Source organism: Folsomia candida, unplaced genomic scaffold, assembly GCF_002217175.1.
Source record: "Folsomia candida strain VU population unplaced genomic scaffold, ASM221717v1 Fcan01_Sc007, whole genome shotgun sequence".
NCBI classification, from domain to species: Eukaryota; Metazoa; Arthropoda; class Collembola; order Entomobryomorpha; family Isotomidae; genus Folsomia; species Folsomia candida.
In genome coordinates, this window is record NW_019091199.1 from 5225442 (window position 1) to 5239305 (window position 13864).

Genomic DNA, 13864 nt, shown 5'->3' on the forward strand with positions numbered 1-13864 from the left:
TACAATGGTTTATCTAAAATCGTTTATTAATCTCAGCACGTAGAAATCATATCAGAATACACATTTTACATATCTCTTATGAGCAGACTAGATTTTTGAGGAAGACAGCCACAGGACTATACGACAGGCTTTGCAAGCTGATGAGAAAAGTTGACAATTTTTTTTGTTTACCAATAGTCTTCCTTTCATTCTATTTTAATCTTTCTTTTATCTATCGTCAACGTTTTACGTAGTCAAATTCTGTTCTAATTTCTTGCAATTATTATTGTCTACTTACATTTTACTACTACATTGATTGACCAGTATATGTACATAAGTACACTGTATATGTATGTATATGTATGCTACTGTGGTCCTGTGTGATTTACAAGAAGCATGAGTAGTTCATGAAAGCTGGTTTGGGCGAAAATTATCGTTCTTCATCATAGTTTTTCATCCAGAGTCATTTTTACCGTGGGCTGAGACCAATAGAGGAAGGTTCTTTACTTGACTTTGCCACTGAGCAGACACTGGTAAGGAATATAATTAAAAGATTTAGTCACAGCATAATTGGTGTACTTATTTAAGGATTTGATTTTGCCACAAGTTATAAAATATAAATAATACCTTGGAAGAATTTTACACCAGGCCATTCTGCACCATCCACGAATACTAAAAATATAGGGAAAAATTCATGATTAGCGAATTCAAAACATGTACAGAACTACAGACTGAAGCTTCTTACATTTCATGGGGGTTTGCGACTTAGATAGACAGACTAATCTTGAGATTCCATCCATAGTGAGATTTTTTACGTCTGATTCTCGTTCCTTCTTTTTCCCCAATCTCATTACTAAAATATATGTAGTATTAGTATACTTGAATGACAATGATAACACATTCAAATGCTTTTTTGCATAAAATTTACTTTTTTGCTTCTTTTGCTCCTTGAGGACGTACGATATCGAAAGAGCATTATCTTGAGTCCTTTGGATACTCAGGCTCCTAAAGTAAGCTTTGACCGAAGATTTGGCTGTACCCTTCCAAAAATCTACCTGCAATTCGAGGGGTTCTTCTCCTCTCGGTGAGTGGGGAGGAGACGGTGGTGATGAAGATAGGTGAGAAATTTCCCCGTCTGGATGGTGTTGCTGTTGATCCCCAGGTGTAAGTTGCAAGGAGTATCCAACATTCAGACGAACCTCACTAATGACTATTATAGTACAAAAGAAATTATTATAAATCGTTTAGATTATAAATCAGTTTAACAAATACAAATCAAAATTACGTACATGGCGCGAATACTTGGGATGACTCGTCACTTTCTTTATATGTTATCATAGCTTCTCTGAAATATAAATAAAGCAGCAAATAAATATCTGTCATATATAAATCTCATATATAAATGACTGAATTTCATGGCCTTACGCTATCGGCAGATGTACAATGTGTCTCCTTTCCTTTGCAACGCTAAAAAACGCAATAATTCGAAGAGCGAGTTCCTCAGCGTTGCCTCGTTCAGTAAAGTCGTTGAAATTCTGAACGTATTGAGGATCACTTTGACATAAAAGTCTCCACACTGAACCCCCAGCTAAAACGGTAATGTACGTAAAATAATTTTAGCTTATGTATACATCAATAACCGTCGTGTTTATTAACTCACTTGAGAATGGTGCGTAAATGAACGAAAAATAGTTTTGCCAGTCGTGTGGACGAGAAGACAACTGAGTAACGTAATGCTTGGTAACAGCACTGAGGAATGAGTCAGGTCCTACGACCGCAATATTTAGTGGAGGAGGAGGTTTAGCATTGTTGTTGCAGAATTTTTGGACTTTTCCAACAATGTGCGGCATCGCTACTTTGAGATCACTTTCTATCCTCTCAATTCCTAAAGTTTTCACATTGTACTTGGTCAAAGCTGAGAAAATCCCGACCCCAATTCCATTATTTTCGAGGGACACGAACACAATGAGATCTGGAAACCCGTCATCTGGGGGTAAGACCCTGGAAAGTTGGTCAGATATTGTGCCCAAATTTAAATTCTTGGTACTCGTAGTAACTGAAGGAGACTGGACAGTGGAAGATGATATATTTCCAGGAGAAGCTCCGGGAGATTTCATGTGCAATTTGGGAGATTCGCCAGATTGCTGATCTGGCTCAGTCCAAGAATCGGAATCGCCACGCTCATCGGATGTAATAATACTTTTCTCGGGAATTGTGTCAACTGGAAATAGATAAAAGAAAATATTTGATTCAATCAAATGATTATAAAAAACATTGACAGAAGTGCAACTTGCACTTTGCATTTGCATGAAAGTAGAAAACAAATATTCTTACTGTATTGCACTAAGGATTTAGAAGAGGCAAAGAAAGGAGGAAGTACTGGTTTGGGGAATGATCCAACAGATAAGGTATCTGCATCAGGTTCCTGCACGCACACAAAACGAAAATAAGTGAACATGTTAAAAATATATCAACATTGTCATTTAAATCAATTTTAAACTTACTGAATCTGACAATCCTTCCAATTCATCGAAAAGTTCGTCAATATCAGCAACTGGTCCACCAATTTTCGCTTCGTTCCTATGCCCGTCCTCAGTTTGTTTGAATTTTTTCAATAAATTCACAATCTTTTGTTTGAGGTTCTGTATTAATAAAAAATACACAATTTAATAATTCGACAAAGTTATTAACTGATGATAATACTAGTCCATTCTGTCATTACCCTGTTGTGAGGGTGTGACTTTGAGTTTTTCCTGATAATAACTTCGTCTTGTGGCGAATCATCACTCGAGTGAGATGAAAAGTCATCCTCGGAAAAGTCGGCGTGTGCGTGGTCAAGGGCCGGAGTGCGAGTTTTGCCTGTGGGGTCAGCCGTTGAGGTCAGAGGTGAAGATAATTGTCGCCGCAACCCACCGGCGGCTTACACAGACAGAAAAGAAAGAAAGGTAGGTAGGTAGGTAGTGCAGAATAGTGAATGAATAGAATAGAGGTTGGTAATTATAAGAGTTCAGATTTATCAGAATGTAAAGGAGATCGAACGTTAATAACACTGTGACATTGACACACATAAGAAGATTGTTAGTAGTAAAGTTTAGATTTCCACATTAGACTTGTTTTACATATTATAGTTGTGCAATTTCAAGTGAGAAGAAAATAACTACCAGGTTCAACATACATAATACACACACGTGTCGCAACTTTTCAAAGGAAAAAGAGAAAAATCACACCACTAGTAAATAGCGAAAGTGAAACAGTTAAGTGAAATTATGTGCCAGTGCCAACACAACGAAGAAACATTATGTATGCATGTATAACTTAAATTGTGTGTATACCTTTCCCTTTCCTATCTCCTTCTACTTCATCCACTGGATGGGAAGCAATTCCCATTATTGTCACCTTAAAAGTTTACATAAACGTTTATTTTTCATGAGATTTTATATTTTACATTAATTTCAATATTTATGTTATAATAAAAACAAATCTTACCTTCGCAATTGGCCCATGGTTCTCTTTATTACCACTTTCGGGGGCTAGAAGACTTAATTCCATGTCCAAATAGCTCCTTTGCAGCACCTGAATTGGTTGAAAACAATGACTGACCATGGCCATACTTTTTGCCAAGTTCTGGCAAAAATGGCTATAAAAAGAACAAAATGTAGGTGCGTAATGGAAATAGCTCACCAGTGCCATATCTATCGATCCTTCTGCTAGAGTCTTGTATCCAAGAATAGTCCTGTTTTTGTACTTTTTCCTCCTCTGAAGCATTATTAGGAGTCGGTTTTCCTCTCGTTTTAGAAAATGGGGGTACTAATAAATAGATACGCAATGCAAGGGCAAGTTATTATTAGGGTAACCGAAGCATAGTATGATTTATTGTTATTTTCATGATTTTCTAATTGTGGTCATGTGCTGACCGAGATGTGTATTTATTTATTTGTGTACCTGTAAGGAGAAATGCAGTTCTAAGTCGGTGCTGATGAGCCCGTTGTCTGGAATTAGAATCTCATTTGATCTAAAAAATAATAATAATAAATCAATAATTAGACCATGAGACTTGCCATGAGAGAGGTTCATCATTTTTTTAAAAACTTATTTACAATATTAGTTTGCAATACTTTACCTCAAAGTTCGCCGAGATCCAGCCATCTTGACAGCTATGACAATCGAGGTCGTCTCAGTTGTTGGTAGTGGCCGTATTACAACAAGCCGAATCAGTGTCAAAGAACACAGTCTGCGGTTAAAGAAAACAGGGATCTTAGTTTTGAATGAATGAGAAAAAAATGGGAACATTAATTTAATCTCACAATGCTTATGGGTGTTATGCTATATCTTGTTCTTTTAGTAATTTATAAGGTTGTTTACCAAACATAAATTCGCAATTACATAAATAAATGATAATATCAGCGATAAAATTAGCTAACTGGCTACATACTTAGCTAACTGGCTACATACTTATCTGTTATTAACAACTTTACGTCTATCTCAATTAACACCGTGAACTCTTGCTTCTCTTGTATAAGCCAACAATTTGCATATTCGGTTGTTTTGCTTATGAAGTTCAAGGTGACTGACTACACGTATTCGCATCGCATTCTAAAAAGTAAAATTAGCCATAAATTCTTTCATCTTTGAAAGAAATGTTCAACATCCGCCAACATATTTCGTCGTTGCCAAAAACTTAATACGCGAGACAAGATTATTGCGGACTTAGCAGCAGATGCTTACAAACTAAAGTATTATGCAAAGTTTCGCGTTTTAAGAATAAGTAAGTTGTCCTTAGTAGTCTTAATTACATAGATCTATATACGAGGACCCACAAATACGTACATTAAGTACATTTGTTATATCGCAAACTATACTATGTAAACTAAACACATGAATAAACTTACCTAACCTTTTTGCTCTTTATAATTATGAAATTCTTAAACCATAATAATAACCAAAGCAAGAACGTGTGCAAAAAAAGTGAGTCCTTGAACTTACCTAGGAATGCAGTTTGATGGAGTCCTATCCACTTCCCAGGACGAGAATAATTTCATGGGCACAGGTTTCGAAGGGTTTGACGAAGCGTTCTGGTGGGAGGTTCCACCCCGATTCTGCTTCTCCGACATTTCGACGTATTTAAACAACTAATAATAATAATACAGATAGACCAAGAAGATGAATCACTAATTAAAGCTTCCTCCTTCAGCCAAATATAGGCCACGGGTACTGGTCATCCAGCTAATTTGCAGTCTTTCACGGGTAAACGTTCCCATCGCCACATCGTCTTTTCAAATATAGATCTCACAATTAATTTCATTACTTAATTGCATTACGTTCCATCCTTTCCCACTATTTATACAACACAAAGTGAACAGAGTTCACTCCTCGCAAAACAAAACAAAAATAGACACACTGGCCAATTTTTGTCCACTTATTTGGCTTAATTTTGGGGTGAAATGTGTTAAATATTGACTCCTTCAGTTTATTTCTTTGTTTCTTAATTAACCTGTGGATCAAGGTGTAGTGGATTTTGTAGAATTGTGATTATTCCGTAAACGACACTCACACTCGAGCTGGAACTATACGACTGAAGCAGACGAGCAGATGAGAAGCTGCACAGAGACAGGAATAAACCCGAGCAACAAACATAATGAAGTTGCGGGAGCAAGGCAAGGTGCTAAAGATAAATTAATACACGAACCCGACATATTATGAGTCATTTAAAATGTCTCATTTCTACAAAATGAGAAAATTCTATGTATCACTTTCACGCTAGGTCAATTTGCGTATCGAAATATTTTTTAAATAAATAACCAGCCCTAAATAATTTTTAAAACCGTCAAAACCAAAAATTTCGATGTTTCTTTGACCTCATGCCTTGACCTTTTGGTCGCTTAATGGCGTCATCCTTCCTTTTAAAATTTAAATATAGGTATCAGAGAACGAAACTCAAAGAATACAATCCATTTCAGCTTTATCGTGGTTACGGACGGACAAATAAATCCCATTAAGTAGCTCTAGTTCTTTCGCCTGCTTAATAAAGCCTAGCCCACAAGGCGCAGAAACATAACAATGGAAGGGTCGTCCACAAACTCATTCTTTTTACTAAATCCTCCTTAAATTTGCAAATTTATTGGGTTACACTCTTTTTACAAAGTTTAACTGTAAATTAGCTTGTGGACGGATATTCGCGAAAGTATATGCATTTCGAAAACAAATATTTGTGAGCTTTTTTGGCTACCAGCAAATCCAAGCAATGAAATACATGCATGTACAAAATTGTAATGCAATTCGGCAACCTAAGCCATGTTGTTGGCTCAAAATGTAATACTTTTTATCACACGCAAAGAAAGATACGTGCAAAAATTTTGATTGGGTCGACTTTAATGTTATGTACATTCAATTGAATAAGAATTATGAAAGAATAAAAATTGATAAGTTTTATTACTATGAGCTTTTATACGACGTAATACAGACAATTGTATTGTGTCAATACGATTGTAATAAAAAAAGTGGTGGTCTGGTCATTGTTTTCATTCATGTTTTCATTTATTAACAATGTCATTTTTTTTAATATTATGTAGTCCTAAGTCCTTGTACTTCCATGAATATGAAAGTGTTACATACAAATATAATGCATCGTATTTCTTTTTGTGACCAAAAATCTGACTCCAGTAATAAAACTGGTCTATGCTAAAAATGGGGTAGGGCAAACGGCTTCTTTTTCCTGGACGTCATTAATAACAAGCTCAACCCCCACACTAGTAAATAAAAATGGAAATATCCTAATTTGGGACGACAACGTACATATGTATATAACTTCTACTTATGTATGAGCGACGCATTAAAAAATGTTGCGGCTTGGATGTAATCTATTTCCAGATGTAGGTATACATACATTCATATGTATTTACATATGTACATATGCAACAAATCAAGCCTTGGGAGATTTCCTCAGTGACTTCTATTACACATTGAATACAAAATGTGTCCGCATTAATTTACATGCCTTTGTTGAAATGGAAAAAAAATAATCGTTTTAAGCTCCGCACTAAAATTAAGAGAAAATTAAGCGTATTTAATAGTGTATTTAGTAAGTGGTAAATATGTGAGTGCTAAATATTTCAGAGATGGAAATGAAGGGGAAATGAAATGACAACATCGAATGAAACTTTTCCCTTACTCATGTAATACTGAATCTGTATTACAGACAGATGCATGTTATGTAAGTACATGTAATGCCCATATCTTAATATGCAGGATCTATGGTACAAATTCATGGTACACATTTTATCAATAAAATACGTACGTAAAACTAATATGTATTTACATAGAATCCCAGATTGTGAGTGGTGGTAGGCTATTTGTATATGCATAAAAGCTATATTTAGAGCATGGGTCGTGTCATGATCTCGACCAGTCATTGTTATCCTAAATGTCATCGTCGGATAGTCCTAAAAAAAGGTGGTCAGCAGATTCGCATACGTACAATGTGCATATGTATTTTTGGTGGATTTTGTTTGCCTGTTCTCATTGCATTGCCTCGTTCAAAGTCAGAAATTCATGGTCATAGCATTATCAAAAATGTCTCGATTTTCTCCTATCAGGAGTCTGGTCAGTAAAAACGAAGGTTATCAAATGGGAAAATAAGTACACAGCGAGAAAAGCATACGATATTGATTTTTCTTGGTTCAAATTGTAGTATGAGTGACTCTTGACCTTTTACCTTTTTACAATAGGAACCTTCTTGACTTTGATATTTGATCTTTTTTTTCATGCTAACCTATCAAGGTAACGTTCGCCCTATAGTTTTAGAAAATATGAATGTTTACGCCAATACGTATTTCGACGTCTTTTTTGGAAAAAAATAGTTTCTTCCTGAGAAATCATGGTTCTTTTAAAATTTTGCAATTTTTTCGCAAAATTCTAAAATTTTGGCATTTACATATTTAAAACTTTCAAAATTGTGAGTAACTTTTACAGAATTTTGATGTCCTTTCCTTTGCATATGTTGTACTTTTGCAAATGACTTTCTCCCTACATGTGCCAAATGGTTGCTTAGAACGAATATTGTGCGAATAATTTGATGAATTCTGTAATAATAGAAACAATAAAAATATGGTAATATTTTTCCTAAGCTCTAAATCTAAATTCAAATCAAAATTCCAAAATCACTTCGGTTCCAACTTAATTTTTCATACTCTTAATCAGTCAAAATAATGTCACGCATTTTCAGCAGCTTTGCCATGAGATCTTTGGCGATTGGATGCGCAACCCTCCTGACAAATAATTACGTGGCCAGTTTCGTAATTGTGAGAAAATGAAGTCAATTATTTTGAAATTTATTGCATAATCAGTGTCACATTGCATTGTCAAAATTTTGCATAATACAATTTGCATATTTTGCATTGCAGTGTACGGGCCCAAGTATGGAACCGCACCTCAACTCGGGAAATATTTTAATCACGGAGAAAGTCAGCCCTCGCCTCGGCTTGGTCGACGTGGGAGATGTCGTCATTGCAAAATCTCCGGAAGATCGTCGTACGCGTATTTGCAAAAGAATTGCAGCCAAGGAGGGGGACCTCGTCATTTTCAGGCACGAGTTGTATCAGGCATGTCAATTAAAATGTATCCTTTTATAAATCTGGTATAATCATGCTGGCATCGATTTCTCGGTGTTAAAGTTGGCATTAAAATTATACCAGACCCTGAAAACTTGCTACTGATATGGTAAAACTTTAATACCGAGCTATTAGTACAACGTGTTGATTATCAGTGTCACTTGAGTAGAATTACGTCCAAAAGCGTCCAATATTAGAAAATGGGGCAAAGTGTTACGATTTCTTTATTAACGACTTTTTTACAAATCTACATATGCAGAGATATGTAATCCCCCATTAATTATTTGCATTTCGGTGTGCAATACCATGAAATTTTGCAAAACTTTTGTTGAAGTTGAAGTATGTATAGATAACTAGCTTTCTAAAACTGTACATATTTACAATATTCTGGAGATAAGTTTCTCACATATCCATTTCAAATTTTATACACAGATCCCAAAAGACCACGTCTGGCTGTTAGGAGATAACTCAAAAAATTCAAACGATTCCAGATCCTACGGTCCTGTCAGAACAGATCAAATCCGATCCAAATGCATTTTCCGGATATGGCCCGACATCAACCGCTCCGTCCTTTACCAATTCGAACAACCAAAATTAAAATATTCAATGCCCTCTGTTCCCGAACCGACTACAAAATCGACGCAATTGACGAGTTGGATGAAAGGGGTTCTCGACAACGGTGAAAGTGGAAAGCCGTGAAGTACCTACACATCGTTTTCCTTGACTTATAAGAAAAGTTCAAGGCCTATTTACACATTCCATTATTGTATCGAGGAAAAAGGGTAATCTTGGAATTCTTTATGATCCGGAAATCATGGTCGAGCTTATAAATCAACTTCTTTACTTCCAGAAGAACGGGGCTCCATTTGAGTAATTAGCAAGTCTGACTGACGATGGGTTGACATAAAATTGTATTATTGTTATCAAACTATATACTCACTCGATAAAGAAATTATTGCATTTTGCTATGCTGGCTAATCAGGCTTTTATTATCCTTCATTCGTCCATAGAAAAAGCTGGGCTGGATTGGATTACACAGGTCGTAAAAGAAAATGGCTTGCAGTTAACTATGTAATATAACTAATAATGGCAACCTCACTATAATAGATTAACCTTAATTACATGTTTGCTTTGCCTGCCCATGCAATCCGACGACAACAACGAGATCATAATGAATGCATACACGAGTATGTGCCAACTATATCGTAACATCATTTGGCTAGTACTTGATTTAGGATTAAGTAGTAAATGTGACTGGGTTGAATGACTTGCTGACTAATCTAAATGGACCATATCATTCCCTAAGTAATATGCTGCACAGATATCTTTCTCCTATCAGATAAATCTCACTTTCATGGGCGTTTTCGGTCCAAAAATTTTCCAAGAGTGTATGTACACCCTAAAATTTCATGTAACTTTCACCAAATTAAATATGTGGAAATTTGCTTCGGTATCGACTCTGATTTTCATCTCAAATCAAAATTGTACACGTTGCAAGATGAGAATATCTTTTTTATTTACATAATAAATATGCACATTTCGAAAACTTTAGGAATTTGCATGCAAGGTCTGTACAAATACAAGATTTCCATGAAAAAGTGAAAGTGACACCACCAACCATCCAGCCAGATATGTAAACTTGATGGAGGTGAATGTCTTTTCCTTTTGATCATCCTCTTTTAATAGATTATTGTACTAAATTAATTCCCGTGACGTGGACGTGACCTTAATGGACACAAAGAACACATTTGACATTACGAATATTTCACACGTGATCAGAACTTTATGCCTGTAACGATGCTACATACATTATAAATGTACTTTGTCAATTCTGGTATGAATCCCGCCCAGTCAAAAGGTGTCAATTGTTGCAATGAGCTAATAATGTTGATAAATTTATGTATGCAAATACGGACATGTTGTTTCGTATCATATAACAAACTTAATCACATCCATTAGTTTTTTGCAGGTAGAATTTTGTCTGGAACGTAACTGGACTCTGTAATCTGTATGCATACACGTATCTTATCTATGTATGTACATACCCATACCGATTACATGTTGATTAGTTACCTTATCCAAAAGTACACATATTTATTTAAACGGAAATTAGCCTGCATTCATATTCATTTAGATCTGACTGAGCTTTCGCTTATTCCCCGACTACTTAACTGCTAAAGTGCTAATAAACAATATGACCATCGATCAACCAACCATTTTGCAGAATATCATTAAAGAAAATCGGAAATTATTGCAAGATCATTTAAAAAATGTCTTAACAGTAGCGGATCACTTGTTTGAACGGGGGCATTTCAGAAGATCGGACTACCATGAAATTGATCAAGTGGAACTCGCAACTGAACGGTGTAACAAGTTTCTAGATATTTTAGTGTCAAAGTAAGTAAGCTCAATTATGTATAATAAGAGACAATTTTGCTAATAATATCGTTAACGTAGAACCGGATGACTCATCGCCAAAAAAATCAGCACATTTCATAATCATTTTTCAGCTCTGGGAATTTATTTTAAAATTCTGGACGACAAATATGTAGAGTAGGTCGTTGCCAATTTAAAAAAATACTCGAGATTTTGACAGTTTTTGAAGGAGATTTCAAGTTTAAGAAGCCTTCAGAAACATTGGAAATCGTCGAAACTGAAATCATCAACTTAATGACTACAAATTTGTCGTCCAGAATTTAAAATTAATTCTCAGAGCAGAGAAATGGGGAAAAAATGTGATGAGTCATCCAGTCCTACGTTCCAGTCCTACGTTAAATGCAATTAATTCATGAGGTCCGGTAAATCATGTACTTTAGAAATGATGACACCGTTCTGGACGAGTTTATCGATTACCTCGGACAAACAAAATCCAAAGCCAATAACAAGGAGGATAAAAGCGAAACTTTGAACGATAGCGAGAAAGCTAATAATACGGATTTAGCCTCGTATGCAATTCTGTTTGAAAAGTTGACACTTTCTCGAGATAAATTTGCCTCAAAAATTTCCAATGTGGATGGCTCAACTACTCCAGCAGTTATTATTGATTCTGCCGACTTTACATGTAAGTTGCATCATGACTGATTGTGAATCATTCTTCAATTCTACGTGTCTTTCAATTTATTTTAATTCTCAGTCTCAAGAATACAAAATTTTAATGCCTGCGTGATTTGATCATGAGTCATAATGCATTGATTATTTATTAGTTATGATTCCATTCCATACTTTTCGCGAATTTGGATTTTTCTAACTTATTAGCATAGGACTCGATGACTCATTTCATGTTATAGATTTATTAAGAAAATTCGGTACTTTAACGTAGGACTCGATGGACGATGATTCACCCAAATCGTCACAATCAACGCATTTTTAATCATTTCCCGGTTCTAGAAATTTATTTTAAAATTATGGACAACAAATTTGTAGTCAGTAAGTTGATTAATAGAATGACGGTAAGTTTTTTAGGCCAGTTTCAATGAACTCCAATTTTTCTGAAGGCTTCTCAAACTTGAAATAAATTCCCAGAGCCGAGAAATGATTAAAAATGTGTTGATTATTTTTACGATTTTGAGGATTAATCACCAAGTCCTACGTTAATTAATTCGCTGCTATTAAAACCTATGTGTGTATTAATTTTAGTAACTCCAAAAGCTCTGGATGAGATTTGTACTCGGATAATTCTCAAAAATGAGAAAGCAAAGAAAAATTGGAGCATCGTGATTTCCAACATGAACGGACTCGAGGACGTGGAATTGCTAACGTATCACGAAACAAGTGACGGGGAAAGGAACAGATTTGACGATGACAATAATTTACTTCCAATGAAAATGAGACTTCGGTTTAAAGGAGAACATCAAACAATACAAAATTACATTCACTGCATAAACTGGGAGGAAATCGCACATAAATGTTTTGCCTTGTGGAAAGAGAGAAATGGTACAAATGCTACTTTCTTCAGTCTCGTTGGAATTTTTCAGCACAGTCAACTCACCGGAATTGCAGGTGTCATATTTATTCAAATTGGTTAAAATAGGACTCTATGGCTCATCACCAAAATCATTAAAATTAGCACATTTATAATCATTTCTCGGCTCTGGGAATTTATTTTAAAATTCTGGACGAACTAATTTGTAGTCAGTAAGTTGATTAATGGAATGGCCGTGAGTCAGTTTCGATGAGTTCCAATTTTTCTAAAGGCTTGTTAACCTTGAGATCTCCTTCAAAAACTATGAAAATCTGGAATGCATATTTGTAAAAAATTGGCAACGACTATATTTATCGTCCAAAATTTTCCCAGATAAATTCCCAGAGCTCAGAAAAATGATTAAAAATGTGTTGATTTTGACGATTTTGGAGACGAGTCATCGAGTCCTACCATAAATATGCTATCTTCCTTACTTATTAATAATTTTTGCATGGTTTTTACGTATGCTTGCACAGATTGGCTCCTGACCAATAAGGATGACATCCAAAAAGGAAACTTTAGGAGATAACATGAGGTATTTAATACGCACATTTTATTCAATTTTCAAATTACTCCAAAATTTTCCAATACACTAAATATTTTACATGTTCTAGCTTGGAAAACTTTGCCACTATAAACTGACTTGTCCCGTGTACATGTACATATACAAAATATTCATAGTTAGTAGATACACACACATACATATTTATATACTAAAGCTTAAATTAAAGTTAACTTATTGACTTAATTTAATTTGTCTTTGAATAATAAAATGGCTAATAAAAATAGTGGTAATTTTCCCGTTGTAAAATATTTTCAAAAATTACAACTCAGTCGTTTCTAAATGCTTCTTCAAAATGAGGCAATTCCCACTTGCGGCGGATTCGATTCGATTTCCGTAAATGAGATTGCGATGGTACGTTCGGTTGAGGTCGTTCCTGCGACAAAGTTCCTTATCCGACCCGCCACCCCCGGATCCACTCCCCCCGCTCCCCGTCCCCAGAAAACTCCTCATGTGCGAAGAGGGCGGAGAAGTGGACTCCGTTCCGATCGCGTTTTCATCCAAAGAATCCCTCGTGTCCGAAGCTTCACTACGTATTCCACAAAAAATAAGCAAATTAATCGTTACAAAGGCATTTCATACATGCACAGCTTTTTCATATGCGTACATATTTATTATACAAAATACCACCCGAAACCAGTAATAAGAAGCTCCCAACCGTATTTATGTAACAATTTAGCAAACAAATATCATTCAATCAATACATAATTCACAACAATGAGGACTTTTTTGCAACATTAAAATCAGCGTTTAACT

General features: G+C 35.3%; 4 protein-coding genes across 7 annotated transcripts in view; 2 read left to right on the top strand and 2 right to left on the bottom strand.

Annotated features, from left to right (window-relative positions):
- Positions 1-4: 4 nt before the first annotated feature.
- Positions 5-5557, bottom strand: LOC110852618 (phosphofurin acidic cluster sorting protein 1). 2 transcript variants are annotated; one of them, XM_022100725.2, is made up of 16 exons: positions 4963-5557; positions 4100-4210; positions 3922-3991; positions 3661-3786; positions 3466-3552; positions 3312-3375; positions 2702-2838; positions 2484-2621; positions 2314-2404; positions 1640-2200; positions 1405-1567; positions 1269-1324; positions 908-1189; positions 725-832; positions 607-651; positions 5-509 (listed from the first exon to the last, which is right to left on the bottom strand). In XM_022100725.2, the coding sequence occupies exons 1-16, from the start codon at positions 5088-5090 to the stop codon at positions 433-435; spliced, it is 2244 nt and encodes a 747-aa protein (XP_021956417.1). In that variant the 5' UTR covers positions 5091-5557; the 3' UTR covers positions 5-432. The 2 variants fall into 2 exon arrangements, with proteins under 2 accessions (XP_021956417.1, XP_021956416.1); XM_022100724.2 differs by having other exon boundaries at positions 2702-2898.
- Positions 5558-8116: 2559 nt separating this feature from the next.
- Positions 8117-9623, top strand: LOC110852671 (mitochondrial inner membrane protease subunit 1). Its single transcript, XM_022100780.2, has 4 exons — positions 8117-8276; positions 8379-8576; positions 9018-9367; positions 9436-9623. Exons 1-3 carry the CDS (start codon positions 8184-8186, stop codon positions 9282-9284), a joined length of 558 nt encoding a protein of 185 aa, XP_021956472.1. The 5' UTR covers positions 8117-8183; the 3' UTR covers positions 9285-9367; positions 9436-9623.
- Positions 9624-10698: 1075 nt separating this feature from the next.
- On the top strand, positions 10699-13357 carry LOC110852413. Its single transcript, XM_022100481.2, has 5 exons — positions 10699-10982; positions 11402-11646; positions 12222-12584; positions 13023-13081; positions 13161-13357. Exons 1-4 carry the CDS (start codon positions 10780-10782, stop codon positions 13073-13075), a joined length of 864 nt encoding a protein of 287 aa, XP_021956173.1. The 5' UTR covers positions 10699-10779; the 3' UTR covers positions 13076-13081; positions 13161-13357.
- The window catches only part of LOC110852672 (cadherin-23-like), a 47407-nt gene continuing 46625 nt past the window's right edge, over positions 13083-13864 (bottom strand). For all 3 annotated transcript variants that reach the window (XM_035853688.1, XM_035853687.1, XM_022100781.2), the window contains exon 34: positions 13083-13637. In XM_035853688.1, the coding sequence (XP_035709581.1) occupies positions 13370-13637 (268 nt within the window). In that variant the 3' untranslated portion in view covers positions 13083-13369. The remainder of the gene's footprint in view (positions 13638-13864) is intronic.

Bases quoted from the DNA above. Each gene is read 5' to 3' on its own strand.
- LOC110852618 (XM_022100724.2), bottom strand. From the start codon at position 5,090: ATGTCGGAGAAGCAGAATCGGGGTGGAACCTCCCACCAGAACGCTTCG. The intron at 1,325-1,404 runs GTAAGGCCATGA...TTTATATTTCAG, and splicing joins ATTGTACATCTGCCGATAGC to AGAAGCTATGATAACATATA. The intron at 833-907 runs GTAAATTTTATG...CATATATTTTAG, and splicing joins GGAGCAAAAGAAGCAAAAAA to TAATGAGATTGGGGAAAAAG.
- LOC110852671 (XM_022100780.2), top strand. From the start codon at position 8,184: ATGTCACGCATTTTCAGCAGCTTTGCCATGAGATCTTTGGCGATTGGA. The intron at 8,277-8,378 runs GTGAGAAAATGA...TTTGCATTGCAG, and splicing joins ACGTGGCCAGTTTCGTAATT to TGTACGGGCCCAAGTATGGA. The intron at 8,577-9,017 runs GCATGTCAATTA...TTTTATACACAG, and splicing joins TCAGGCACGAGTTGTATCAG to ATCCCAAAAGACCACGTCTG.
- LOC110852413 (XM_022100481.2), top strand. From the start codon at position 10,780: ATGACCATCGATCAACCAACCATTTTGCAGAATATCATTAAAGAAAAT. The intron at 11,647-12,221 runs GTAAGTTGCATC...TATTAATTTTAG, and splicing joins TGATTCTGCCGACTTTACAT to TAACTCCAAAAGCTCTGGAT. The intron at 12,585-13,022 runs GTGTCATATTTA...ATGCTTGCACAG, and splicing joins TCAACTCACCGGAATTGCAG to ATTGGCTCCTGACCAATAAG.